At 41.2% G+C, this 27030-nt stretch overlaps 1 protein-coding gene across 3 annotated transcripts in view; it reads left to right on the top strand.

Annotated features, from left to right (window-relative positions):
* The window catches only part of KIF13B (kinesin family member 13B), a 124510-nt gene that overhangs the window by 30219 nt on the left and 67261 nt on the right, over window positions 1–27030 (top strand). The window contains exons 3-8 of one of the 3 annotated variants that reach the window (XM_077176486.1): window positions 19347–19359; window positions 20857–20917; window positions 22609–22701; window positions 23300–23480; window positions 23876–23963; window positions 25276–25410. In XM_077176486.1, coding sequence (XP_077032601.1) covers window positions 19347–19359; window positions 20857–20917; window positions 22609–22701; window positions 23300–23480; window positions 23876–23963; window positions 25276–25410 — 571 coding nt within the window. Of the gene's footprint in view, window positions 1–19343; window positions 19360–20856; window positions 20918–22608; window positions 22702–23299; window positions 23481–23875; window positions 23964–25275; window positions 25411–27030 lie in introns of those variants that run through there. The other 2 variants (XM_077176485.1, XM_077176487.1) reach the window with 2 other exon arrangements.

Genomic DNA, 27030 nt, shown 5'->3' with positions numbered 1-27030 from the left:
GCAGAAGGGGACAATCATCTGGGATAAGGCAGGGCAATACTTTGGGTTTGGCAATACTTGGGGTTTGGGTTTTAAGAAATACCATCTCCTTCCTCTTCCCTGCTTTCTGAAGGCCTTCAGTGCTGGACAAAATTATTTGTGCTGTGAAATTCTCTTCCTTAGGCTGCCATGTGTGGCAGTAAAACATGGAGCAGGGAGGGGGGATGAGAAATCCTGAGCTCAGGCTCTGCTGCCAAAACAGCCTTGGATAAGTTACTGTTCCCTTTGGTCATATCCATGCAGTGGGAACAATGCAGGAGGCATCAACAAACTTGTGATTCTTTTATTTTATTCAAAAAAAATCAAGGAAGGTTTCACATTTATTCCATCTGTTTCTCAATCATCCAGTGTGTGTTGATGGCACAGGTAGCTGAGTTAATGTCAGTGAATCAGTGGGCAGATGCATTCAAGAACCCAAAGCCAGCCTGATCTAATGTTTATAACATTTAAATGTAGATATTTTTCAAATACCATGCTATGCTAGTTTGATAAGCCATGTTTAAGAACATAAAGCAAATAAATTCACTGGGGTTGAAATGCTGCCTGCTTCATTGTGTATTGGTAATTGATAGATCTCTGGGCTCATTAGTTAAACTAAGCAGGGTTAGTTTTATTTAATTTTATTTGCATCAAGTGCAGGGATGTTTGTGTGTACTTGTCCATGCTTTTCTTTCTAATGAAGGGTTGTTTCCCATTAAGGGTTGTGTCATTTGAAAGGTTTTCATATTTAATTTTTCCTTTAAGCACTCCTAAGTCATTGGAAAAAATTACATTTAGCAGTTGAACTTAAAAAAGCAGTTCCATTGGAGAAGAATAAATAGGGGAGGATATTGAAAGATCTGATTTTTTTTTCCCTGGTAATTTCTTTTGGGTTTGCTCAGTGATTTTTAGGCAGGCCAAGTCCTCTGCCTGATTTCTGAAAAGAGCCTTGGACTTGACACAAGCCAGGACCCTTTGAAAGTCTAACAAAAGAGCTTGAGAGTTTAAAAAATCACTTTCTTGCTATTGGAACCCACTTCAGCTTAAAAATAAAAATCATACTAGGTATTGCTGATGTTTGTAATGTGCATGGGTTACAAAGGAGCTGTGGGGAATTGCAGCACTGGCAGCCTTTCAAGCAGCCTCTTACAATGCAGCTTTATGCCTGCAACATATTTTCCCTTCCTTTCTTTTTGCAAGTCATGTTTTAAGCACATTTCATTCCCTTTCAACTCTGGAAGGCAAATGTAATGTTTGAAATGCTGTGTTGTACTTGGAGAGGCTGGATTTCCCTCTTATTCTGTGAAACAATAAATGGAAACTTGCCTGTTTGGAATTGCACAACCCAACTCTTCCCCCTGGGAGCATTTGGTCATTAAATTCCTGATGGGAAAATTGAATTTCAAGGGTAGAAATAGAGGTGTAAGGAGGGAGATGTGTGCTAGGAACGGTTTTTGTCAGGAATTTGCTTTTAACACAAAAATATTTTGAAGCTCTTCTGTGTGGGCCAAGTGTTGAAATTTATTCCAGCTCTGATTCTTGAGAGTTTACAAAACCCCGTGTCCTTTTGGGATCAATTCTACTCAAAACCAGGTGGCCCTGAGTGCCTGGGCAGGTGAGGCTGCATCCCAGTGTTCCAGTCTTGCACAAATGCTCATTTATGGATTGTACTGGGGGAGGAGGGAGAAAATGGCACAGGAGCCGCCCCTCCACCCCTTTGAATTATAATTGTGCCACTTGTACAAAGTGCTTTATTCCCTGGAGATTGATTTCCTGGACTCTGTGACCAGCAGTGCTTTGCTGTCAGCCCTCAGTCCAGCCCTGAACCAGGGCCAGGGCAGGTTTTCCCCAAGGATAAACCCCCTCTGCTCATCCCAAACATGTTGGAGTAGCCATAGCTCACAAGCTGCTACTGATTAATTAAGCAAAGAAATGGGATGTGATGAGGCTGCAGTGACAGTCCATCATTCAACATCCTGTCTTCACCCTGTGCTTAAAATAGCACCTTAAATTTCTGTGTGGCTTTGTTTTTATGGGAGCTGGTTAGGAAATCCTGGATTGCACATTCCAAGAGCTTGGGCAGTTCTAACAAGGGCATTGCCCGTTCCTGCAGTACCTGTAAAGAGGAATTTTCTCACTGTATCCTGTGTTCCTGGGACATCAAGTGACCAAATTGAATATCCAGCATCTTTTCTGTGTTTGTTGTTATGCTTGGACAGACTCATTCAATCAGCTGCATGAATGAGCATTTAAGGGTTTTATAAGCCAGAGTGGCAAATTATGGTAATTAGACATCTTGTCTATTTTGTTATCTTGGCTGTAGAACAATAATGAGGTTAAAGGGATACTGCCAAGGTGACAAAGGTACCAGACTGTCTTTCCTAAAACCTGTACTTTTTCTGCTGTATATATCTGAATACTTTGATTTTAGAGTGTTCTTTCTGCCTGTATTTAATTTCATGACATTTAGAGGCAGAAACAGTTCAAATGTGTGGTGTGAAATCCGTATCAGCTTCTTATTTCTTGAAGCTTGTCTCTTTTAAATGCTGTCAAATAACTTGACAGTCTCTGAAGTTAATTTTATACAATAGGTCACCTGTAATGGTTGTAGAAATTAATATCTCACTACTGAAGATGGCAAACATGCATTTAATATTACCGAAAACTGAATGCAGTAGAGAAATGAGTCACTCCTTAGGGTATTGCTGCTTAAGAATGCCAATGTTTTTTATATGAGCTTTGCTAAATAATTGTGTTTACATGGCTGAGAATTTGATGCTCATAATCAGAGGTGATTAAACAAACAAAAAAAATGCAACCAGCTAAAAGTCAACCAGTTTAGTAACACCAAAAGTGGACAAATTCGCTGATATCATTTGTTAAAATCAAGCCTGTGTTCAAGGAGAACCAATAGTAGTAGCCAAGGACAGCAAGGCTGTGCTGAAGGCTGATTGTTGAGGAACTGATTTTTGAACTCACTCAGCTGGAACATGTGATCTGGACTTTACATCAATATCCCTTTGCTTTTTTTCCTCTCCTGTACTGTGTCAGTTCTTGTATTTAGTTCTTACGGTCTCACAGCTTTTTATCTGAAAGTCTGATACTCATTTCAGACATGTTAAGTTTGGGGTTTTATTTTTGTCAAAATCCTTTCCCTTTGCAAGAAAAAAAAAAAAGATGCTGAGGGAAAGGGACTTCTTTTACCCCCACTTTCAGGCTGTGTTTTGGGGAAAACAACCATTAACAAACTATTTTTTTGCAATATAGGCATCATCCTAGAGCAGCTGACCTTGGATAGTCTCCCAAGCTGCCTGCAAAATAAGGACTTTGCCTTTCTTGTTCCTGTTGGCAGCAGCAGGAGGAGGAGGAGGAGGAGGAGGATAGCCTGGTCTGTCTGCAGGAGTGGGTTCCAACCCCTGAGTTTAGGGCTGGCTGTGGGAGGGAGACATGGGTGTCCTGCACTGTCACTAAAGGCTCTGCAGAAGAAGGTCTGCTGTCTTTAAATGCAGATTTGTTCGTTTTGGCCTCACAGGCTTTTTAGAAAATTGTGATGGTTTTGTTAAGTGGAGGGGGAAAAAGCTGAAGAACATTTGTAGATGGTGTAAGAGCCAGAAAACTTCTGTCTCACTGTGGCTCCAGCCATGGGCTGTGTGAGACGAGCAGCAAGAGCAAGGAATGTGGAAAAGGAAAGTGTGTGTGGCTGTTCAGAGTGATTTGATTTTACCCTGGTGCCTGCTCATCTCCGTGATCCCAGCCCTGTGCTCCAGATGAGCAGACCAGACTGTGACTCTCAGAGATAATTTTGGCTGTAGATTTTCACCCTCTCCCTGTTCAGAGAGGAAATACTGACTAAATGTCTGTGTTTTCCCTGGTGCAGCACACTTGCAGTTTGTCTCTTTAAATCTCTGCTAGCTGCTGGTGTACAGCAAACTTCTTGGTGAAGTTACCAGTTTGGGGGTTATTATTTTTCCCCTCAGTTACTGCTTTTATGACCAAATGATGGTTTGTAGTGCTGGACAAAGTGTGAGCTCTGTGGAACAACTAATTCACAAATATTCTGTAGTTTATTTTTAATGAGATTTCTGGTCAATTTTCACACAGTAACTTTTCCTCCCTCTTTGACAGGAGTCCTTATTCCCATTCCCACCCCTACCCCCAGCAAAACAGAGGTTGGCCATTAAAGATAATGTTTTCTTTAGCAACTTGTATGTGTGGGTAGGTTTTGTTTTGTAAGGAACTGTTTGGGGGAGTTACAGCCAGGGAAATATCCCCATGGAAATGAAGATGGTTGAGTTTATTTGATCTAAGTGGGCAAAGAATTGTAACAAGGAACTGTTGTTAGAAAACATTTTTTATAGTTATGGTACAAACAGAAAGGAGGGGAGAGAGGAGCTGACCTTCAAATTCCACGTTATGTTCTAAGTGTGATTGTTGGGTTTTTGCAGTGGCTGTGAAGCTGCTTTGTGACTCTGAGCAATGTAGTCACCAGGGAATCCAGCAGGGCAGTTTTAGAGGAATAATTTATTTAATGATTCTTGTTTTGTCGTTCTGTATGAAGAGGTGTGTGTTGAGCATTAGATGTATAATCTTCAATGGACAATTTAATATTTGGCTTCCAGCTTCTTCAAATGGTCTGATGTCTTTTGGATTTAGAAGAATAAAATATGGGTGATTATAAGAGCAGTTGCTTCAGATTGAGAGTAAGCCAGTCCTGTTCATCTGATAAGATTCCATTATCTGCCTGTTCATCAACATAGACACTCATAGCTGCTCTGTGTAATTCAGGATGAGCAGAAGGTATTGTTGAGCACATTTCTAACCCCCAAATTTCACTCAGCATTAGCAAAAATAACACATTTCTTGGTGAGATGTGTGTTGAAAATAATTAAAAGAGCTTCTCAAGATACAAGTAGACAGCTGCTTTTATTCTTATTTTAGGGAGCTGCTGTGCTCAGTGCTAAATCATGATAATGTCACGTAAAGTGCTTTTGCATGTGCTGTCCCATATGAAGCACAGTCAAGCAGGCTACAAGTTGCATCTAAAAGCAAGATATTTTTCAGCCAGAAGAGAAGAGCAGCAGGCAGCCTGGGAGTTCAAAGTTAAAATTCGACAGGAAACATCCTTTGGTTCTGTTCAGTGCACATGAAAAGCCTCACATCCCATCCCTGTTTATGAATACCAGCAACTTGCTGTGTAGCCCACACTTGCAGGCTAAAAATAACTTCTTTGCAATGCAAACTTGGCATCAGGAGCTGACAAGTTTATTTGGTATCACCTTTAGGTGTTTTTTTTTTTTTGTTTTGTTTTGTTTTATTTTTTTTTAAGTAAATGAATGGCTCCTTTACTGTGTATGTGAACTATCACACTATTTAATCACTGAGACCACAAAACACGAAACTCTTTTCCACGTGGCACGTACGAGAATTTGTCTTCCAAACAGATCCTTGGAAAAGGAAAAGAGAAGTTTTAAGTGAAACCAGCTGCCAGCAAGTGTCTGGTGCTGGTGGCTACTGTGGAACGAAAGAACAGTGTGAGGAGGTGAACATTAGTTCAAATTTTGGGTGGAGTTGGTTTTTTTGGTCTTGTTTTAGGTTTCTACGCTTCTAGAATTTCAACTTTCTGCAGAGTGTTGTGCCCCAAATGAGCAGAACTCACATGGAACACAGGCTGTATTTCCCTCTAAAAGAAATGATACAAAATTTGTTATAATTGTGGTATTGTAGTGATGGTAGATTAAAGGTTGCAAAAGTGCACGACTCCCTGATAGGAGCTTGTAGTGAGGTGGGGGTCAGTCTCTCCTCCCAGGTAACAAGTGACAGGATGAGAGGAAATGGCCTCAGATTGTGCCAGGAGAGGTTTAGATTAGACATTAGGAAAAATTTCTTTGTGGAAAGGGTTTTCAAGCATTGGAACATGCTGCCCAGGACAGTGGTGAAATCACCATCCCTGGAAGTGTTCAGAAAAGCCTGGATGTGGCACTTGGGGACATAGTTTAGTGGTGACTGTGGTGGTACTGCTGGTTGACAGCTGGACTTGATGCTCTTAGAGGTCTTCTTTGACCTTTATGATTCTGTAATTCCACATTTAGGTGAAGAATTTAGAAGTACAAACAAGAAATTCCTCAGATTCCTACAAGGAAATGTGATTGCTCTTCTTGGTTATTAAGGGTTTTTCTCTCTTTAATTAAATTGCTTTTTGACAGAATTAACTGGTGACAGTATTTTTGCAGGGCTATAGCACATGGTCATTGATGAGAATGGATATATTTTGATATTTCCTCAATGCCCAAGTATCCATTTTGTACAAATCATTCGTGGCAGTGGGAATCAGCACAGGGGTCCCAATTTTTGAGTGATGGATTGCTCTGGGACTTCCTATAAAACCACTTTACTATGGTGACGTTCACAGAAAAGCCAAACAATTGTTGTCTTCATCCAGGATGGGCATTGTAGGTGTTTTAGTCCAGAAAAAGAGCATTGAATTTACAGCATTAGATCTGCCCTGCACTTGGAGCAAAGTGATTTTATAGATCTGAGAGGGTTTTAAAAAGAGGTGCTGAGGCACTGGCACAGGGTGCCCAGAGAAGCTGGGGCTGCCCCATGATCCCTGGAAATGTCCAAGGCCAGGCTGGATGGAGCTTGGAGCAGCCTGGGATGGTGGGAGGTGTCCCTGCAGGGTTGAATGAGATGACCTTTAAGAAGTCCCTTCCAAACCATCCTAAAATTCTTTTCTCAGTAACTACATGAGACTCACAGCCCTGGGGCATCATTTCTTGTTATCCAGCTCTGTGATTCCCAGTTCTGTCTGTTATTCTCCCTATTTTCAGCCCCTTTATATTGTCTAAGTGAGGGGAAGTACTAAAGAGCCACAGAGCTGCATTTGTGCAGCACAGAACACTTGACCATACAATGAACTTTTAATTGGCCTGAACTGAATATAACCCAGCACATGTGTAATGTCCTGAAAAGGACTTTTTAAAAATATCTACAGCCTTAAACAGCTTTTGCTCCAGAAACAGCATTGTGGAAAGGTTTTAAGTCTCCTTTTGGGGTGCTTTTTTTGTTTGAGGGAGAGGTGTTGAAAGGGATTTCAAAAGAGAAGGCATGCTGGGGAGATAAACAGCTCTGGGAATAGGAGCAGCACAGGAAGTGAATCCATGGTGTTGCTTGTGGGAAGCTCTTAGAAGTAATTAGGGATAAGAGTGAGGCAGGAGGAAATCTGGTTGGCAGCTGTGGCACTTTCAGCAGCAACTCTGACCTTGGCTTGGAGGTGCTTTGAGGCTGCTGGGGAAAGATTTGCTGCCAGAGCTCCTGGGTTTTACCTGAATTCCCTTGAAAATCTGCTGGCAACCTGCAGAGCCTAAGTTCTCATCCCATGGCTAAAGGCCCTGCATCCCTCCTTCACTTCAGGCACTGCAGAAATATGTGATAAAAGTCAGTGATGGACCAGAGGACTCATGTTTGCAATTTTTAGAAGCCTAATCTAATCCTGGAGCACCAGGAGCAGTCAGGGAGGTGGGAATTGCATCCTCCTTCCAACATTTCTCTGCCCTGCCCTGGGACAACATGAGGGTTGGCAAAAGCCAGCGAGTTTCTGGTCAGAATCCAGGCCCAGGAGATTGTTTGGCAGGAAAGTGCACGGTGGGATTTAGTCTGACACAATTTACTTGGCTGAAAGGGATAAGTGATGGTGCATGGTGCATGTTTCACCTTGTTAAAGATCTGCTGCCAGAGCATGAAATGATAACTTAATCCCTGATTGCTCCTTACAGCCCTGCAGGCCATGGTCTCTGGAAGAATGTTTGTCAGCCAAAAATGATGTGTAGCTTCACCAAGCCCAGTTTCAGTGCCTTTTCCAGCTAACTCATTTCTGAATTAATTTGGGGCCAGATGGTTTTGCACTCTTGATGTTGTAGCTCCTGCACTCGGTCCCACCAGTCACACTCCTCTGCTAATGCCTGTTCCTGATTCCTATTTTGCCCAGCATGAATAAATCAGCAGAAATAATGAACAAACCCTTCAGCAGCTGCCACATTGGTTTTTGGGGTGCTGGCTGTTGATGCAAGTGTTTAATGAAAGTATTTTTTGTACACAAGAATAACTCATTGCAACAAGAAGTAAAGAATAAAAGCATGTTCAAAATTATCTTCCTCATTAGATTCTTCAGGATTATATGATTGTCCAAATGAGAGCTTAAAGTTGGAACACAATGGGCCTGAAAGAACTGCAGTGCTTTGAAATGGTTCTGTAGTGTGTTGACTCTAGACTAGTTCACAAAATATTTCTTACACTTAAAAATGACCACAGCCATTTGCTGAGGTGAGAGGGAGAAGAATAGACAAAGCAGATGGGTAGGTTCATCATGTGGCCAAAAGATGCATTTGGGAAATTTAAGGTGCAGAGGAATGCTACAGTGAATCAGCAACACCTATTTAGGAAGAAATAAATTAAAATATTGAAAGAAGAAATAATTCACCAAGAAATAGCAAATCAGCAAGACCTATTTAGGAAGAAATAATTGGGTTTTTCCCACCAAATAATGAAGGGATCTCTCTTTCCTTCTCACTCCAAAGATGTTACTTTTTGTCTGCAGAACAAGTTCCCGATGCAGATCTGTTCACTTAAATGCAATTCTAAGTTTAAGCAAATATTTAATTCTGCCTAGAGCACTCTGACATTTTTTTCAGCAGTCTGGAGCCATTAGCAGGGCAGATACAGGACATGGGAGCTGAGCTGTCATGGTGAAGGCTTGCCTGTAATTTTCATAATATGCTGTATTTTCCCTTTGCTTTTCAGCAAACAGATCAATTATAGCTTATTTCTCATCCTCATGCTGGGAAGGAAAAACAGCTGATTGCAGTGGTAAGATGAGGATTGCTTTTCTAGGTCAGCCAGAAGAGGAGCTCAGTTCAAAAATGTTACCCTGGAAAACAGTTCTTTCTTGCTTTCTTTGGGACAAAGTTTGTGTTTATTTCCTCATGCCAGGTACTCCTGTAGTAAGATTTCTGGACTTAGATGGGATATTGGGAAGAAATTGGAATAGCAGAATTTTAGAATTGTTTAGGTTGGAAAAGAAATTGGACAGAAATTGGAATAATAGAAATTGGATAGAAATTGGAATAATAGAATTTTAGAATTGCTTAGGTTGGAAAAGACCTTTAAAATCTTGGAGTCCAACCATTAGCCCAGCACTGCCAAGCCCACTATTAAAACATGTCCTTAAGCACCACATCTCTGCATCTGTTGGATCTCTCCAGGGCTGGTGATAAAGATATTGATTGCTCCCTCCTTCCTTATCTCCATGCTGTCAGTCATGGTTGTCTTAAATGGCTTGGAGCAATATAGACAGCACTGAAAGCTTTGATCAGGGAGGGTACAGAGTCTGTGCTCCTGGGAAGAGCGAAGGACAGCATGACATCATTCTTTTTTGAGACATATAAACTCTTATTTTACTCCAGCTGAATGTTTGAGGCTTCTCATACATGTCAGGTTTTTGTTGAAGTGCTCTTTTTGAGATGCCAGTGCCTTGACAAGCTGCTATTCTCGTTTGCAGCATGGTTCAGATGAGTTGTGCTGTTCTTTGACCGCCCAGGCTCCTCAGATGCTGATGGAGGGTTTGGGTTGAGTACCCAGATCTTGTAACAGCCTCTGGGTTATCACTGTGATCATGGAATGTGGATGTGCTGAAGTGAGGAATTTCAGGGTTACTGAATGGTGGAGCCAAGACAAATCTCTTTTTTATGCTAATGACCAACCCTTCTTGCCTACAGCTCTGATCTTCTCCCTCCTCCCCATCCACCATCCATCAGACCAACATCATTTGTGGTTTCCAGCGTGTTTGTATTTTAAATACTGTTTGAATCCCTCATTTGGAGCTGGATCCAAAACAGGCCATGAATAGACTTTACCACATGAAAATAACGCTGTGCTTAGCAGGCATCTGGTTCTGGAGGCACCAGAAATGGCTCTGAGGTAGAAATTTTGGCACTGTGCATGCACCCTCTTCATCAGCTGGAGATCCAATGGTGCTGAAATTGCATCAAGGTTCAGAAAGTGACAGGTTGCTGTACCCAGTGAAATTCCCAATCTCGTAAATGCCTTGTGCATGCACAAACAGCACTGTTAAGATTGATTTCTTTACAAAAATGTGGCCACAGCAGTGTTCCCTTTTGAACTGCTGCCTCTCTAAACATTTCCTACTTGCTTAATGCTTGGTGGATGTGGTAGAAGTTGGTAGTTGTGGTAGAACCAATTCCAAAGAGAGGAAGGTGGAAAGTCCTCCTCTCCTCTCCACTGGAGGACAAGGCAGACCTATGGAACAAAAAAAAAAAAAAAAAGTGAAGGAAGCAATTTCACTTCTTATTTAGGCCTCAGGGCTGGAAGGTGTTTCCCAAGTTGCATTGGTGATTATCTAACACAAATTGCCTGGACAGCTGTGAGATAAATGACTGAAAGTTCTTTGGGGATGTCAAAAAATGTTGACTGTCAAGTGTTAAAAGTACAGAGCTGCCTCATGGTGTTGGAAATTCAATAGGAGAGTAGATGGGGAATGAACAAGTTACTCAAGAGACACCTCTTCTACACATTTGTGTTTGGAGGGAGCTAGTGCCTATTTAAAAGACATAGAAAACATTACCAACATTTTCAGAATGCTCTTGGTGAGGGATTTGTTTCCCTGAGTTGAAGAGTCCTTACAGTAATTTTCTTAGAGTGGAATAAATTATTAATGTGAGGGTGAAGAGCTTGTGGGCTGCTCTGGAGCCTCCTTGGCTGTAGACCCCTTTGTACTCCTGCAAATGTCTCGTTTTTTCTCTTTTTCTCTTCCTTGTTTGAAGCAGAGAGGGGCTGAAGGAGATTTTAGAGAGAAATTCTTCTCTGGAAGGGTGGTGAGGCCCTTGCACAGATTGCCCAGAGAAGCTATGGCTGCCCCTGGATCCCTGGAAGTGTCCAGGGACAGGTTGGATGGGGCTTGGAGCAACCTGGGATGGTGGAAATTGCCTCTGCCCATAGCAGGGGTTGGCATTGGATGAGCCTTAAGGTCCCACCCAACCCAAATTGTTCTGGGATTCTTCTTTCTTCAAAGAATATTGGGTGCACACATTTGTATTTAGGTACTTGTGTGAATATCACAGAGTCCATGGAAAAATCTACTGCCTTTCCAAGTGATTCTGGTCTGTGTATCTGTGTTTTCAAGGAAAACAGGAACTCATACTGGTGTAAGGTAGAGGCTCTAATGAGTTTATGGATTGGGTGATGCAGCTGGGTGATCTACCAAAGGTGGAAAACCCAGTCTTGGTGGACATGAGAGAGTTCTTGAAATACCCTTTGAAGGATTAAATTCCTTGTAGTTCCAATCTTTTGCTTTCGATAGTGCCCAGGAGATCATTCTGGGATTAATCCTGTGTGCCAGTGGCTTGGCTAAAGGTTACCCTGGATGTGAATGCTGAGTTTGTTGAACAAGATTACCATATATTGTGTATTTTCCTGTACATGCTGCTCCACCTGCCATCATTTTCCATTTAGAATCTCCTAGAGGAGTTAAAAAGCTCCCACATCCTAAGGAGGCCCTTTCCCTCCCTCTCATGACTACAAAAAGGTAGCTACAGCCCACTTGATTAAAAAATACTGTAATTCACAATAGTAATTGAAAGTTTGGGGACTGGCTGTTCACCAAACATTCTCTAGAGCACAATAGTATCCTGACATCTGAGTATTTACAAACAAAAGGATAAAGTTGTAATCCCCTTGTCATAACACCAGCTTTATGGGATCCATGCACCGCTTGAATGTGGTCAGGACTAAGCAGATTATTGTACCAACAATACAGAAAATTTAGCTCCAAGTACAAAATACCCCAAACCCACAAAGCTGCTGCTCAACCAGAGTTCTTGGTGTTTGGGGCTTTTTTATTTTTTTTTTTTTTTTTAATTGTTTTGAGTGAGCTGGCAAAAATTAGTTTTGTCAGTAGAAACTAAGTAACCGCCAACTACGCCTGGAATGCCTTGGAGCACTGGAGGAATTTTCCAAGGAACAGTGATTACCTTTGTTCCTTTTAGCTACACAAGTTTAGGCTTTGAACTGTGTATGCTCTTTCACAGGTTTTTTGGGGTTTTTTTTTAATGTATTAGGGGATTTTGTTTTAAAGAGGCTGTTTCTGATTGCAAAAAAATCTTTTGCTCAAATAGGGCAGTGTGTTTTTTTTTTTTTTCCCAAAAAATTCAGTATTTCTGTGGAAATAAAAATGAGGCTCTGTAAGAAAAATATTATTTGCAGAACATCATCAAAAATTGGAGTTTGGTGCGCCTCAGCATTTTGATACCACTTGGCCTGAGTGTAAAAATGGGGTAGAAACATTTATAAACTGCTCAACAGTTGTGAAACCAAATAACCTTAAGCACTTTACAATCTCTAGAACTATTCTGTGAAAATGGATTTCTGAGTATCACAGGATAAGCTTGAAGTGATCAGACTTGATTTAGTTGACTTTTCCTCTCATTGTATATACCTGGCAGCAGCAAAATGGATTGCAAGTTGAATTTGATAGGCAGAAGGAGAGGAAACAGCTTCTCAAAGAATTCTGATTTTTGTTATCAGCTATCATACTGCTGCCTTTTGGTTATATCTGTGTTAGTAAAATCATTAAATCTATTCTCTATATTTTATTTCACCATTGGCTGGTGCTTTTTTATGCCACGAAAGAATTTCTGCAGCTGAAATTTAAACAATAAAACTCTGACCATTGCAGTTCTGGCTCTTAAAAATACTTCATTCTGAGTCCTATATTCATACAGGAAAAAAAAACCCAAAACCAAAACCCACACAAGCTACCAATTAAAGGATCTGCTTCAGAAACATAACTGGGCTCCCAAACTTCAAACAAATCCAAGATCTTCCTGATTTTTTTTTTTTTTGTTTTGTGCCTCCTTTGCATCTGCTGCAAGACCTTGAGACTTGCTGGTGCTGGAGCTCTTCAGTGATTCCTCCACCACTTACCAGCTTCTCCACTCTAGGAAGGTCCTGTTAGTACAGTGAAGGATAGGGAAGCTTGGACATCATAAGCCCAGTTTGTTCAGAATAAAAGACTCTGGGTTGTTAAATCCCACCTCCTGTTCAGGCAGGTGTCTAATGCTGAGGCAATGAGAACACTTCCTTTGAAATTCCACTTCTCACACCAATATTTGCACTCTGAGGTATGGCCAGGGGCTATAAAATTATAAAAACTCCTGAGCTGGAAGGGACTCACCAGGATTATTAATCCAACTCCTGGCCCTGCACAGACACCCCAACCATCCCACTCTGTGCATCCCTGAGAGCGTTGTCCAAACACTCCTGGAGCTCTGGCAGCCTTGGGGCTGTGACCATTCCCTGGGGAGCCTGGGCAGTGCCCAAACACCCTCAGGACCCAAACTTGGGGCTGTGACCATTCCCTGGGGAGCCTGGGCAGTGCCCCAAACACCCTCAGGACCCCAAAGCCTTGTTTGAAGGATGAGATTTCTTGAGAAACCCTTCAGTCCATGAAATCCATTATGTTCTAACCCACTGCTCTTCAAACAGAGCCTCATTTGCTTAGCAAAGCTCAGTGCTGAGGTGCTGGGAATGGGATATTTGCTGTTCCTGAGGTGCTCCTGGCTCTCCTGTGTTTGAGTAGGGAAGCTTGTGGCAGGTGAGTGAGAACAAGGGAAAGCACCTTTAATTCCAGTGGAAGGTATCACTGCCAGGGGCACAGGATTGCAGTGGGATGATCTTTAAGGTCCCTTCCAACCCAAACCATTCTGTGATTCCATAAAACACTGTACAGGAGTATCTTAGGTTGTAAGATGTAGCTGGGGGTCTATATTCTATTGCCATCTGTTAGAGGTGAGGCAGTTATCTTCTGTAATTGGGCAGTTTTTCTTTATCTCTTCCATAACCAATCCTCCCTCTGGGAAATATCTTCTGTTAATGGCCAGTGAGGGTCACTGCATGGCTGATAAAATTCCATCATCCCATTGGGAGATGCTCCACCCAGAGGGAGGAGCCAAGCATTCCTACCTGGATATAATCTGAGGTTTGGAACACCATAGCAGCCTTTCCCACTAGTTTCCCAAAAGAACAAGTTTATTTTGCATGAAATTCCCAGAAAAAGACCAGGCTCATCTACACCAGCACTAGACCTTCAGAAGAAAACTAGTCTTCTACAAGATCACGGCTCCAACAGAATCACATCTGTCATTCCAAGAAAACTGCAACCACCATTTAATCGGATTACTGCCAACACCCTGACCTACTGGGTTGTCAGGTCCTATTCTGAATGTCAGTGTTGTTTTGTATTACTACATTTCTATTTTTTTTTCCTAGTAAAGAACTGTTATTCCTACTCCCATATCTTTACCTATGAACCTCTTAATTTCAAAATTATAGTAATTTGGAGGGAGAGGGTTTACATTCTGCATTTGAAGGGAAGCTCCTACCTTCCTGAACAAGCACCAATCTTTTCAAACCAAGACAAGGAGCCACAAAAGAAATTGTGCTTCAGGCTTTTCCATGCCAGTGCTATTTTGAGCCGTACTTAACCAAGGAAAGAAAGGAAGGAAAGATTTGAGGGGATGACAAACTCTGCCCAATGTAGCTTTAGTTCTTTGATTTCAGGGAGTATTGGTAAACCATGCTGTTGTGTCTGTCAGAACCTAGGATAGTTATTGTACAGCTTCAACCTGCTACAACTTAATAATAAAATACCAGAATTCCAGAATGACTGCATCCAAAGAGTAAATTACTGCTACACATCATGTCAACTTTATTTTTAATAATAATATTTTTTAGGCCAGCTGGGAACACAAAGATGTGGCCTTATAGAGTGATCTCTGGGGGGACACTGACGCCTTTTCACTTGCAAACACCAAGGAGTTTTTCCCCATCGGTTTCTTTTTCTAGTTGCATTTTAGCTGCTTTCTGGAGTTTATGCTGGATAGTTTCTGCAGAAGGGTGTAAAATAGCACTAATTACACTGGAATTTGATATAGTTATTTTTGCAATGGTTATGGAAGATTGAAAGTGGAAAGCAATAAGAATTTCTGGAGAGATTTGCTGAGTCTTTCCTGATTCATGGTTGGAATTGTTGCCTCTCTTTTTCTTTTTTCTAACCCTCAAATTTTTATTATATTTTGCTAGTCCAGAAGCTTCTGAAAATGACAAAATGTTATGTTTCAATTCCATAAATCCAGCATAGCCTTGTGTCACTTGGCAGCATCACTCAAATGTACAGTTTGGATGTTGTTGCAGTTGCTGTTGCCATAGGAAATGTTCTTTTTCAAAAAAAATAGAGAGAAGAAAACCCATGCTTGGCATGTCAGCTCCTGTCCTAGAGCTTCTGGAGCTCTTTCCCCTGCTTTCCTGCCTTGCCACCTCCCACCTTTCTCCTCCCTTTGCCCCATCTGCCAGTTTCTGATTTAGACAAGAAGGGAGATGTGCTGTGACTGATTTAGAGCATGTGCTGATTTGCCAGCTGGCTGCTATCTCTGAGCTGGGGGGTCAGCCAGACAGAAGAGATAAGGGCTGAGCTCTGCTCTCCTCTCCCCAGCCAGGGTTCACCTCTGCTCCTTTGCTGGGGTGTTTTCCCCCTCATCATTTGCACAATCTGAAATACACTTAGGCTTACTAAACCTTCCTTCCCCCCTTTTGAACATGGAAAAACTGGGTATTACTAAAATGCCTCTATTAACTATGGTTGAACAGTTTATTGTGTTTGAATATGTAATTTAATTATTCTATTAAAAAACTGAAGCGGTAGTGGTATTGCACATGCACTGATGGTCTCAGCTGGGACCTGCTCTGATTTTATTCATATTTTCACATTGGGCTTGAGGTCTGTGGAACCACCAGAATGTTCTTAACAAAACAAGTGTGTCCTGATCAAGAAGCTGGATCAGGACACATTTACACTGTGTAAGAGGTGGTTTAAACACAAATTCTTACCCAAGCTCCATGTCTTCATTCACTCTCAAAACAGCAAATATATTCATGGTATCACCAAATTATTTGAGTTGCAGAAGACCTTAAAGATCATCTCATTGCAATTCCCTGCAGTAAATAAAATGCTCTTAAATGTAGGATGTTATTTTGCAGTAGTCTTCCTCCTTTTTTAATTTTAGAATTAAATTAGATGCATTAGATTCCCTCTACTTCTGTTTGACATTGAACTGAGAAGAGATAAGAGAAGGGAGTTGGCAAATTCCTGTCAGACTGGATACAAGTGAAAACAAGTAGCTGGAAGCATCTCAGTGACATCCTTCAGTGGCTGAAAGATAAGTTTTCCCTCCCTGCCTCGGCTGCTTCTGCTGTATCTGAGATAGATGGGAATTTTTGGCTGTTGGCCAAGGAGCTGCCTGCACCTCAAATGGCAGCATCCTTGGGGATGGAGAGGTACTTGGGACAAGGGATGGAGGGACAGGACACAGGGAATGGCTTCCCACTGCCAGAGGGCAGGGATAGATGGGAATTTGGGAAGGAATTGTTGGCTGTGAGGGTGGGGAGGCCCTGGCACAGGGTACCCAGAGAAGCTGTGGCTGCTTCACCCCTGGAAGCTTCTCTGTGCCAGGGCCTCCCCACCCTCATGAGGAACAATTCTTTCCAGATATCTTCACCTAAATTTCCCCTCTTCCAGTTTGAACCCATTCTCCCTTGTCCTGCCACTCCAGTTCCTGCTGAACAGTCCCTTTCCAGCTTCCCTGCCACCCTTCCAACACTGGAAGGTGCTGTGAGGTCTCCACACAACCTTTTCCAAGCTGAGCAGCCTGAAATTCCTCAGCCTGTCTCCTTAGAGAAGGTTCTCCAGTCCTCTTATCACCCTCTGGACTTGCTTCACCAGTTCCATGTCCTTCCCATGCTGGGGACACCAGAACCATGTGCAGCATTCCAGGTGGGGTTTGACAAGAGCAGAGGGTGAAAGTCACCTCCCTGTTCTTGGCACACAAGGTTCCTGTCACGTTTTGTTGTGGGAGATCCTTCCTGGCTGTGTGGGTGGTGCTGTTCTTGGTATTTACCTTTTCCTCACCTCTGGGATGGACAGGAGCACTTGGGTGTGAGCACCCAGTGTGTCCTTGCAGCCAACCAGGCTGCTGTGGGTGCTCTATTTCCCCATCTATTCAATTCCCAAGGGATTTTGCATCAGGCTAAAAATCTTTTCATGGGTTTCTGGGCCCAGCACGCAGCTGCAGCATTAATGGGCTCATGTGTTCACAGCACAGTGATGCAGGCTGCACCCTTAATGTTTTCCTTGGGGAAACATTTGTCCCATTTATTCTCTTTGTGGTCAAAAGTACATGACACAAGCTGCAGCTCTGTGTAGCTGTGCTGTGTCCCAAATGCTGCACTCTGGATTTTGTGGGGCTTCTGTTCCCTCACATTTGGATTAAGCAAGACCCAAGACCTGGGTTTGTGTGTTTGTGCAGCCCTTCAGAAAATGAGATACTTAGCTCAGACTAAAGGTCTTAAATTAAGCTTGATGATACATAGCCCTGTGTAATCCATAATCTTAAAATTGTATCTGTGATAGAACTTCTCAGATTATATCCTTATGGCTGCTTTAACCCAAATACTCAATAATATGCCCTATATTGAGGGCTGGGCAGATCAGCTGTGTTGTTGCAATATAATCCTGCCTTGGAATTGGGCTGGGGAATGTGAGCAGGGCTGTGTCACATCTCTCTGAGTGCTAAACTCAGATTCTGAATCCAGGGTTGCTGCTCCCTTTGTTTTACAAGGAGGAGGTTTTTGTAGGAATAGTAATTAGCCTGCCCTGTAAGCAGAGCTCCCCTAAAGGCAGTTTCCAGTGAAGTCCTGCAGCAAAGTGCTCCATGAGCATTTCTGAGCACAGAAAGCCATGAAAATGCTCCCGTGTCTCTCTGAGGGGGATCCAGAGGGGCTCTCTGGAGTCTCCTGTATCTGGATCAAAGCCCCACTGAAGGAGATTCCCTCAATAAAATCCACCCAGGAGTAACAGCCTAGAATCCACACCAAGCTGGCTGCCAGGACTTGGGAGAGCCTTTATTTCAACTAAGCCAGGTGGCAGAGGAAAAGGGGTCATGTTGTCATTGCTGACTTGGATGACCCCGTGACACAAGGGGTGACCTTGACTTAAATACTCATCCTGCTCTCCCAAGTGCCCATCGTTCCTGTTCTGTCAAACAGATACAGCAGATCCAGGCATAAGCAAAGAGGGGTGATGGATTTGTGTAATAAATAATTGGTTTTGAGAGACAATGCTCAGAAATTTGAGAGAAAATGCTCAGACCTTGACTTCAGTAATCATCCTGCTCTCCCAAGTGCCCATCGTTCCTGTTCTGTCAAACAGATACAGCAGATCCAGGCATGACCAAAAAGGGATGGTGGATTTGTATAACAAATAGTTGGTTTTGAGAGACAGTGTTCAGAAATTACTATTTTTAAACTTGCTTCTCAAGCCCTGTGAGCAGCAGGAGCTCTGAGGGTAATCCTGTATGGCTCCCATGTCTTTCTCCTGCTCTGTTCAAAAGAAATCAGTGTTGCTTGTCACAAGACTTTACTCGTTGCTGATGTCAAGAGTTTCCTAATGTCATTTGGAAGATCCAGGACAAGGGGAGTATCAGTGGCTTGTTGTGTGTTTACTGCTTTTCTCCAGCCTCTGATGTGGGGAGGCTGCATAACCTGCAGTCATCCACTGGGGCCGTGCTGGTATTTTAAAGGTCACTCCAGTAATTTTGTGCTTGCTTAAAAACAAACAAACAAACCCCCCCCCCAACTTTTAAATTCTGCACATAACAGAGTAGAAGAATTGCTGTTCTCTGCTCATTCTTTTGAGGAAGCAAATGTTTGCTCTGCTGTCCCAGCAACCAGAGAGAGCTGGGTTGGGCAAGCCGAGGGACTGGACTCTGAAATTTCCTCTTGAATAACACTCCTGAAGTTCTTGTTCAAGTGGTTTTGGAAATTTTTATGCTGCTTGGGTACTTTGTTTTTAAGAGGCAGTGACACCCAGAAAGAGGGAGAGGTGTCACAAGAAAAATAAGCCCGTGAGAGAATGAGAAAGACATGCAGCATGAGGAAAATCAGTAGCTTTGAATTTTAAATCAACTCTGAGCAGCATCTCAAATCATGCCCCTGAGAGGGTTTATAAAATGACTTTGGGGTCTGTAAGCAAAGAGATATCTGAGGAGAGAAATGAACTTTTAATACAACATTCCATTGATTAATGATGGCACAATTAAGCTGAAATCACTACAACTAACAGTCCTTGTTTTTCTTTTGTCTTTTTTTTTTCCTCCCCTGACCTTGTACCAAATCCTTTCCACTCCTGATGAATTGGGGAACAGCAGAACTCACCCAAAGGTAAGAGCTTTCATCAGTGTGTGAGAGTTGTCCTATCACTTGCTCACTCTTGGGTTATCCAGATATTAAAAGCATTTTGCAGAGCTCTGTGGCTGATCAGCTGCTGAGTAAGAAACTCGAAGCATCTCCTTGCTGCAGAAATGCTCTGTACAGCCCGTGCCAAGAAATGAGTCAGAGGAACAAATGAGAACATCCACACTCAGCACTGCAGACTCTGAATGGAGGATATTTGTTCTTTGTGGGCTTTTTAAAAGCATTTTCTGGTATTTGTGTTTAAAGCAAACTCATTTTGTTTTTATGGTCCCGTGACTTCGTGCTTGTTCTGAAGACTCTGCCTGGCAGATCAGGGTTCAGCTCCATGGATGTGCTCATGCAGCCAGTGATGTTTTATTAAATGTTCTGAAGGCTTGGGATGCTTTAATAATATGTTTAGCTGTAAAATGAATTCAAAGTAAAAAAAAAAAAAAAAAGAGCACCATAATTTTTAATCCACAAGCTGTTGTTTCCTCAGTTAGAGGATATAAAATAACTACTTTATCTCTTGATGCTGGTACATCAGTGTAGTATGGAGGGGGAAACAATGTATTTTTGAAGATAAATTATTTCAATTTCAAGGATTTTGCTATGTTAAGCATTTTCATAAATGTTGGTAGTCAGCAGTGTAACAATGCAGGCTATCCAAAGGGGAAAGAGCAGTTTCCATTAAGCTTAGAGGGGAAATCCTCAGGCAGAGAGCCCCACACTGCACTTCCCTTTTCCTACATCTTACAGAATAAATTTTGTGAATGTAGGTCAGACATTACCCTAATTAATATTTTTCCTTGCAGTTACATACCCAGGGGAGCTGTTTTTTGCAAACATCTGTCCCAAAATACACATTGTATTATTTCAGGTCATCTTTCAGGACGAAAGGTGCCTGTGGACCTTTCGATGGATTTATGGCAAAATTGAAAATTTTCTATTAAAAATATTATAGTGCTGCTCTTTTCATGATAAAACTGATTTTTTTTTTCTATTATTCCTTGCAAATATTAGACTTTGATGACTGCTTTGGTTTGTCATGGAATGTAAATAAATACACACTCCTCTTGTATGGAAAGAGCTTCCTACCCGAAGGCTTGTTTTTAATTTATGCAGACAAGAGGCACGGAGAGATGGGAGGCAGAAAGAGCTAGAGGACATCTGTCAGTTTGCAAAAGAGAAACTCTGGTGAAAAATGCATTGCAAGGATGGGTTTGGAGGGAGAAATGGAGAGGTCCTTGACATCCACTGGGTTGGCACGTGGAGAGTGGGGAGTAGGGTTGGCACAGAAAGGAACAAATAGAAACAAGGAACAAATAAAAGCATGCAGGAAAATGAAGTGTTTGTTTAGGCTTCAAACTGCTAGAAAATAAGGAATTCAGTGGGAATGTGTGTTGAGTTCAGAATGTCAGATTGTGAATAACGTGTTGGATTTGGCTGTAGCTGTTCTGAGGTGTCCTGGTTGTTCTCCTGCAGGTGTTTGCATATGATCACTGCTTTTGGTCTATGGATGAATCTGTCAAAGAAAAATATGCAGGTAATAACATTTACTGTGGCTTGGTTGTCTCCAAGTGGGAATGATCTGATTAAAATACAGTCCTTGCTGCAGGGCACAGGCCATATGGCACAAAGTGCTGTCCCTTACATGACTGGCTGCTGTCAAAAAAGGGAAAATCTTCAATCATTCCAGTTCCTTTTCTCTAAAGATGACAGCAGCAATGGGCACTGCCACCCCTTTGCAGTGCAGAGAGTGGAGAAACCCAGCACAATGATGCTTTACTCCTGTTTACAGCTTTATTTAAAATGCTGCTCTAACTCCCTCATTTTAAATGCTTTATTTAAAATACTGCTCCAACTCCCTCATTTTAAATGCATCAAACCAATTTATTTCTTTTGAGGAGCATTGTTATGTATAATTTCATGTTTTTCAGTGCTGATGGGAGTTTGGCATCATAGTAAAACCTAATAAAGGAATATTAATAGTAATAAAAACCTCATTTCATTTGAGTGTATGTGAATTCAGATGCTTTAGTGAGAATGTGTAATGTATTCAGTTAAAAGTTTACTATGTATTATTTTTATGCATTTTGACATATAGTTATGGTAAAATATGAACTGTATTTGGAGTTATCACTCCTATAATTTATTCCTTTCACAGTTGTTATTCTTTAAAATTTGGGATCAGTTGAACTTAATATTTATTTCATAAAAATCATAAGAAAAATCAAAGACACATACACTTCTTTTTAATTTCTTTAACAAATAACTAATGAATAATAGCCTATCAAGCCACTGAGAAAAATGTGACACTTTCAGCCATATAAATTACATAGGAATGTTACAAATTTTGTTTCTCAAACTAAAGGTGGTGCCTATATAACTGAATTTTTGGTCTGTTATACAGTGGAAGTGTTACCCCAGCTGAGCCTGGCACAGTTCTTGGTGCTTTTGCTGGGGAATTTAGCATGAATTTGGCTGTAAAGACAGGAACTTCAATAAGAGAAAGGAAGAGCTTAAAGGAACATTATTTGAGACAACTTTTCAGTCCATAAAGTTCTGTCATGCCTTGTTCAAACTTGAGGTTTTTGGGTTATAAAATTAATTCTGAAAATAAATTTTCTTCAAGTTACTACCCAGATATTTTAAGCCTTCCTTCCTCTGCTTGGAAAATAATCCAAAAAGCTCAAAGTTCAATTACAAAAGAAATGTTACACCTTACTTTTTGCCAGTGCAAAGTACCCTGTGAATATCCATATCTTCCACATACTTGTGATTCCTTCTCTGCAAAAATCTCCTCATGATAATATCCAATGTCTTACACAGTAAAATTTTCCAGTGCTCTGCTGATTTTCTTGGATTAAAATCAACTGACTGTCATTAAAATGCACAGCTTGAGTATATTTTGAGGAGGTGTCATTCCCCAGCAGATTAAATTCTGCAGTTGGTCATAGATTCTCTGCTGATAAAACTTCTGAGTATGAACCTTCATAAGATGTTGCTTTAAGCACATCCAGGTATTTCCAGGATAATCCCAGCCCCTAATTTTTACAGCAGCATAAATCTGGAGCACATCTTCTGCTCCTTTCCAGGGAGCAAACACTGGATGTGATTTAGGCAGCAACAGCAGGAAAACCCTCAGAGCTTCTACCTAATTGTGAAAGAATCCAAATTGAGGGACAAAAAGCTCTTGCTGTGTTACAGTGTTGGCTTGTGGGTTCTATTTTCTAGGTCAAGATGTTGTTTTCAAGTGCCTTGGAGAGAATATTCTTCAGAATGCCTTTGAAGGCTACAATGCTTGTATCTTTGCCTATGGGCAAACAGGTGAGTCCCAGAGTAAGGGAGAAATGTTTCCTCCAAAGGTGTTGTGTTCTGGTTCTTTCCACGGCTCTTGTGACATTGTTGGAGGAGAAATACCTTCTAATGTAGATAAGAAATGTTTTCCTCTTTTGTAACATCAGATATGAGGTGGGCAGGATGAGAAATAAGGTTTTGTTGCTGCTGGCTACCCTTATTTCTCACACTTCATATGATAATCTTTGGCGTGACCATGATCGTCCTTGAGCTCAGAGCATTGCTCAGATTTTCTGCCTCTGTGCTTAAAATAATCTTGAATTGTCATTTTAATGTAATATTTAAAGAGTAATATGAGGGGTTTTCTCATTAGTGGCTTGTCATCTACAGTAAGGCTGTATCTATCTAAAAGTTCTCCAGCACTCTCAACCAAATTTCTTGTTTTACTTTTCCTTTTAATTAAAATAATCTTTAGCTCAGTGGTGTTTGGGTTACTTTAAGGCAGAAAATGGAACAAATACCTTCTACTAAAATGCAAAAAAAAATTAACCTCTTTTATTTCCTATCAATATTCTGCACAGCAGGAACCTTTGTTGCATGTTCTCTAATCACAGCTTCCCTCACACAGGGTCTGGAAAATCCTACACCATGATGGGTACTGCTGATCAGCCTGGATTAATCCCTAGACTTTGCAGTGGACTCTTTGAAAGAGCACAGAAAGAAGAAAATGAAGAGCAGAGTTTCAAAGTGGAAGTATCCTACATGGAGATTTACAATGAGAAAGTCAGAGATCTCCTTGACCCCAAAGGGTGAGGAATTTGTGTGTGAATGGCACTGTAGAATTTGTCCTACACTCTTCCTTTACATAACCAGTTTGCCTTAATGGATCCCATCTAAAACATTTGCCTGGGATGGCTTTTGCTGCTTCCTGATCTCAGCATCTCCTCATTATAAATCAAAATAAAGTAGCAAGAATAAAAGCCTGGAGTAAATGTACCTTTTGTGAAGTGACGACACTGTCTGTGTCAGCTTTTTATGTGTTACAAAGCTTTTTTTGTGTTTGCATTCTGGCCCTTGCTCTGTGCTTCAGTGGGTATTTGTGAGACCATCCTGTTTGAGATGTGTCAGTGAGAAATGGACTTTGTGTAAATGTTGTCTTAAGTCGGTCATGTGCTTATAAATCCCTTTTTTTTCCCCCAACCAGAAGCCGTCAGTCATTAAAGGTTAGAGAACACAGTGTTTATGGCCCTTACGTAGATGGCCTATCCAAACTAGCTGTTGCTAGCTACAAGGTAAGGATCAACTTTATGAAAGGCTTATCTTCACATCCTAAACCCCAGGTGCTGTCCCTTAAGCTGGACAGAACTACTAAAATGCTCCTTATCAGTAATCTTAGAGCAAGAGAGCTGCAGATTGTTGTGATGTGATCCCTGGGGAGAACAGGGCTGAGAGCAGAAACTCCCTTCGTCTTGTGCTGCTCAGTAATTCTGGAAGTAATCCAGCTGCTGAATGGAACAGATTTCCTCTCAGCATTAAGATGAGTGCAGACTGTCATGAGAAAGTGTTCTGTGATTAATTACAGGCCCAGGATTAAGCAGAGACAGGCTCTCAGTGCCCCACTGTGTCACTTTTTGCCTGTCATGCTCTACTCAGTAATTTGCTTTCCCAGTAGCACACGCTGGAATTATAAACTAGTGGTTGTTTACCAAGCAAATACTTGAGAGCATCACATGAAACTGGCTTGCAGGACAGTAAATGTTTATATGTGCATGCACAAAATGCCCTGTTTTTTAAGGAGCTTTAACTTACTGTGGTGAAAATGGATAAATATGGGATGGAATCTGTCAGCTTAACCAAAACATGAAAACAGTGCAATTGCAGTTTCTCCAGGTGTTCATCCAGCTCTCCATGGTGGTTTCTGCTAAGACAGGACACATTTCATGCTTTGCCTTTCCATGTTGCCCAGCAGCTTTTTGTAATCCAGAATTTGGAGTCAGTGGTCTGTGCTGGTCCTTTGTTTGACTGTTTATTTGAGTTGTTTTAGCATCACCCAGCTACAGATGCAGAAATAGAAGTTTAGCCCAAGACCCCAAGGTTTTAACCATTTTACACAATTGCTGTGAAACCCCAAAGCAGGGGAGCTGCACCTTTCTCATCACAAAAGATCAAAGTACTTAATAAGCTCTTAAAATTTGGAGGAATATAATGTCCTTTTCAACATGGTTCTGTTTTATAAACCTCTGAGCCTTCTGTCAGTATTCCAGATCCTCAGACCATGACAACTTGAGGCTAAAATGTGACAAGGTTCAAACACAAATTGCTGTTCCTCACTTCTTTCTCTGCTTTTGAGTGTTGCTTTGTGCAGCCAGGTGTACTATTTTCGTTGATAATTTAATATCTAGGGTGAGGAGTGGGTGAAGTCATGACACTGTGGAGTTTCTAGAGCCAAAAAAGTTTGATTTTTTTTTCCTCATATAATCCTGAATAAACAAATGGGAGGCTTAGCAAGAAAATGCTGTATTTGACCAAGATGAGGTGATTTTTGGAGGTAGTTGAAAAGGATGTCAATGCAGATATACTCATGGCTGTGAAAATTGTATTTAGGACATCGAGTCCTTGATGTCTGAGGGCAACAAATCTCGGACAGTGGCTGCCACCAACATGAACGAGGAGAGCAGTCGGTCCCACGCAGTCTTCAAGATCATCCTCACCCACACCCTCTATGATGTGCAATCAGGGGTAAGAAAATCCAGCTGCAAGCTCCAAATATCAGGCTGGGATGTGTCTCTTGCTGTAATGTATTTTACAGGAAAAGAAACACTTCTTTGGAAGCAGCAGTTTGTAGTACAGGCTAAATATAAAATAGGTGAAAAATGGAAATACACTTTAGTGTATCTTTGGTGATCCCCTTCATGTGGTTATTTAATGCAAATTGATATAAATTACTAGCTCGCTAAATTATGCAAATTTGTTTAAATTATCAACTTTCTAAATTGAAAAAAATACTAATATTAAATATTTTGCATTGAATGACATTAATGATTTTATGTGTAAATATTAAATATTGATAAAGCATTTAAAGCTGCAAATATTTTAATTTATGTTGCCTTATACATAAATAGGCCTCGAAGGGGTGCGTGAAATACATTATTTCAATATTATTTAGTCCCTCACAGAAAATGGTGATAAACTGAAATTGAAAGAAGTATCTTTAAACTTCATTGATAAATTCTGTGCTTGGATAATTCTTTAATGTTTTCAAAGCCTGGAGAAATTTGTGTCCACAGAGCAAATCTGAGGCTAAATATTGGAAAGTATAATGAGAATTTGGGCTTTTTTTCATCCTAATTTCTCATTTTCCACCAATCTTCTGATCCACACAATTTTCCTCATTCTTTATTTGGATTTTTTTCCCCTTTGCACTTCAAATCAGCATCATACTGTGCTGATTTTTTTGATTTTTCCATATTTTCTCATTCCAGTTTTGCTGTGGCTCTTGTCCATGCTTTTCATACCTGGTTTTTGTGTGGTCCTGCTCAGCCTGGATGCAGTGGTTGTGACTTTCCATGTTCTCTGCACCTTCCAGTGACCCCTGTGTGAACTTCTGCAACAGATTTCCCTGTTCTCCTATCTGCTGGTCTTTTCAGTGCTGGAAATGGCACTTTCCATGATCACATCATATTTTGATAGGTTTAGGGTGTAATTTTTGAGAACTTAGTGATTTTAATTATCCTGTTCATTTTATGGGGATGCAGCACTTTGTATTTGGGATCCTGGGGTGCTGGAGGTGCAGATGCTGCAGAAGAACGTGATGTGAGCAAGATGTTCTCAAAGACAGTTGGCTCTTCAATTTCAGATTGATTTAGGGGGTTCATGGAGTGTTTCAGAATGTCATTTTGGGTCAAATGAGGTGAAAGTATTTGTAACAAAATGTGCATTACAGGTTTAAATACTCACTTAGCTGGGATCGTGTTCCGGGAGGCTGATGAGAATAAAGGAGACTTTGCAATTGTGATAATTTATGTAAATTATAACATGCTTCTCATCAGGTTAATTCCTGGTCACTGGAAAACAGAAGAAACTCTGGTATAAAATCTGAGGATTTTAGGAGACTGTTTTCAAGATGGGATTGTGAACCATATGTCTCTGCTTGTGACTCCCTTGCCCTAACTCTGAATTTTTCATGGTTCAGCAGTTCATTAGTGTGCTCTCCTCTTGAGATTTCTGAGATATTTGAAAATATCAGAGTACCTGGTTTCACAATATCCATGACTTCCCTGTTGTTTCTGAAGCAGCAGGTAGTGACTTAGCACAGGACACTGCTCAAATCCAGCCATTCTCAGAGGGGCTGGAACAAGA

Source organism: Agelaius phoeniceus, chromosome 3 (assembly GCF_051311805.1).
Source record: "Agelaius phoeniceus isolate bAgePho1 chromosome 3, bAgePho1.hap1, whole genome shotgun sequence".
Classification (NCBI taxonomy): Eukaryota; Metazoa; Chordata; class Aves; order Passeriformes; family Icteridae; genus Agelaius; species Agelaius phoeniceus.
The sequence above is the reverse complement of the archived record's forward strand: the minus strand, read 5'-3'. Positions and strand labels throughout refer to the sequence as shown.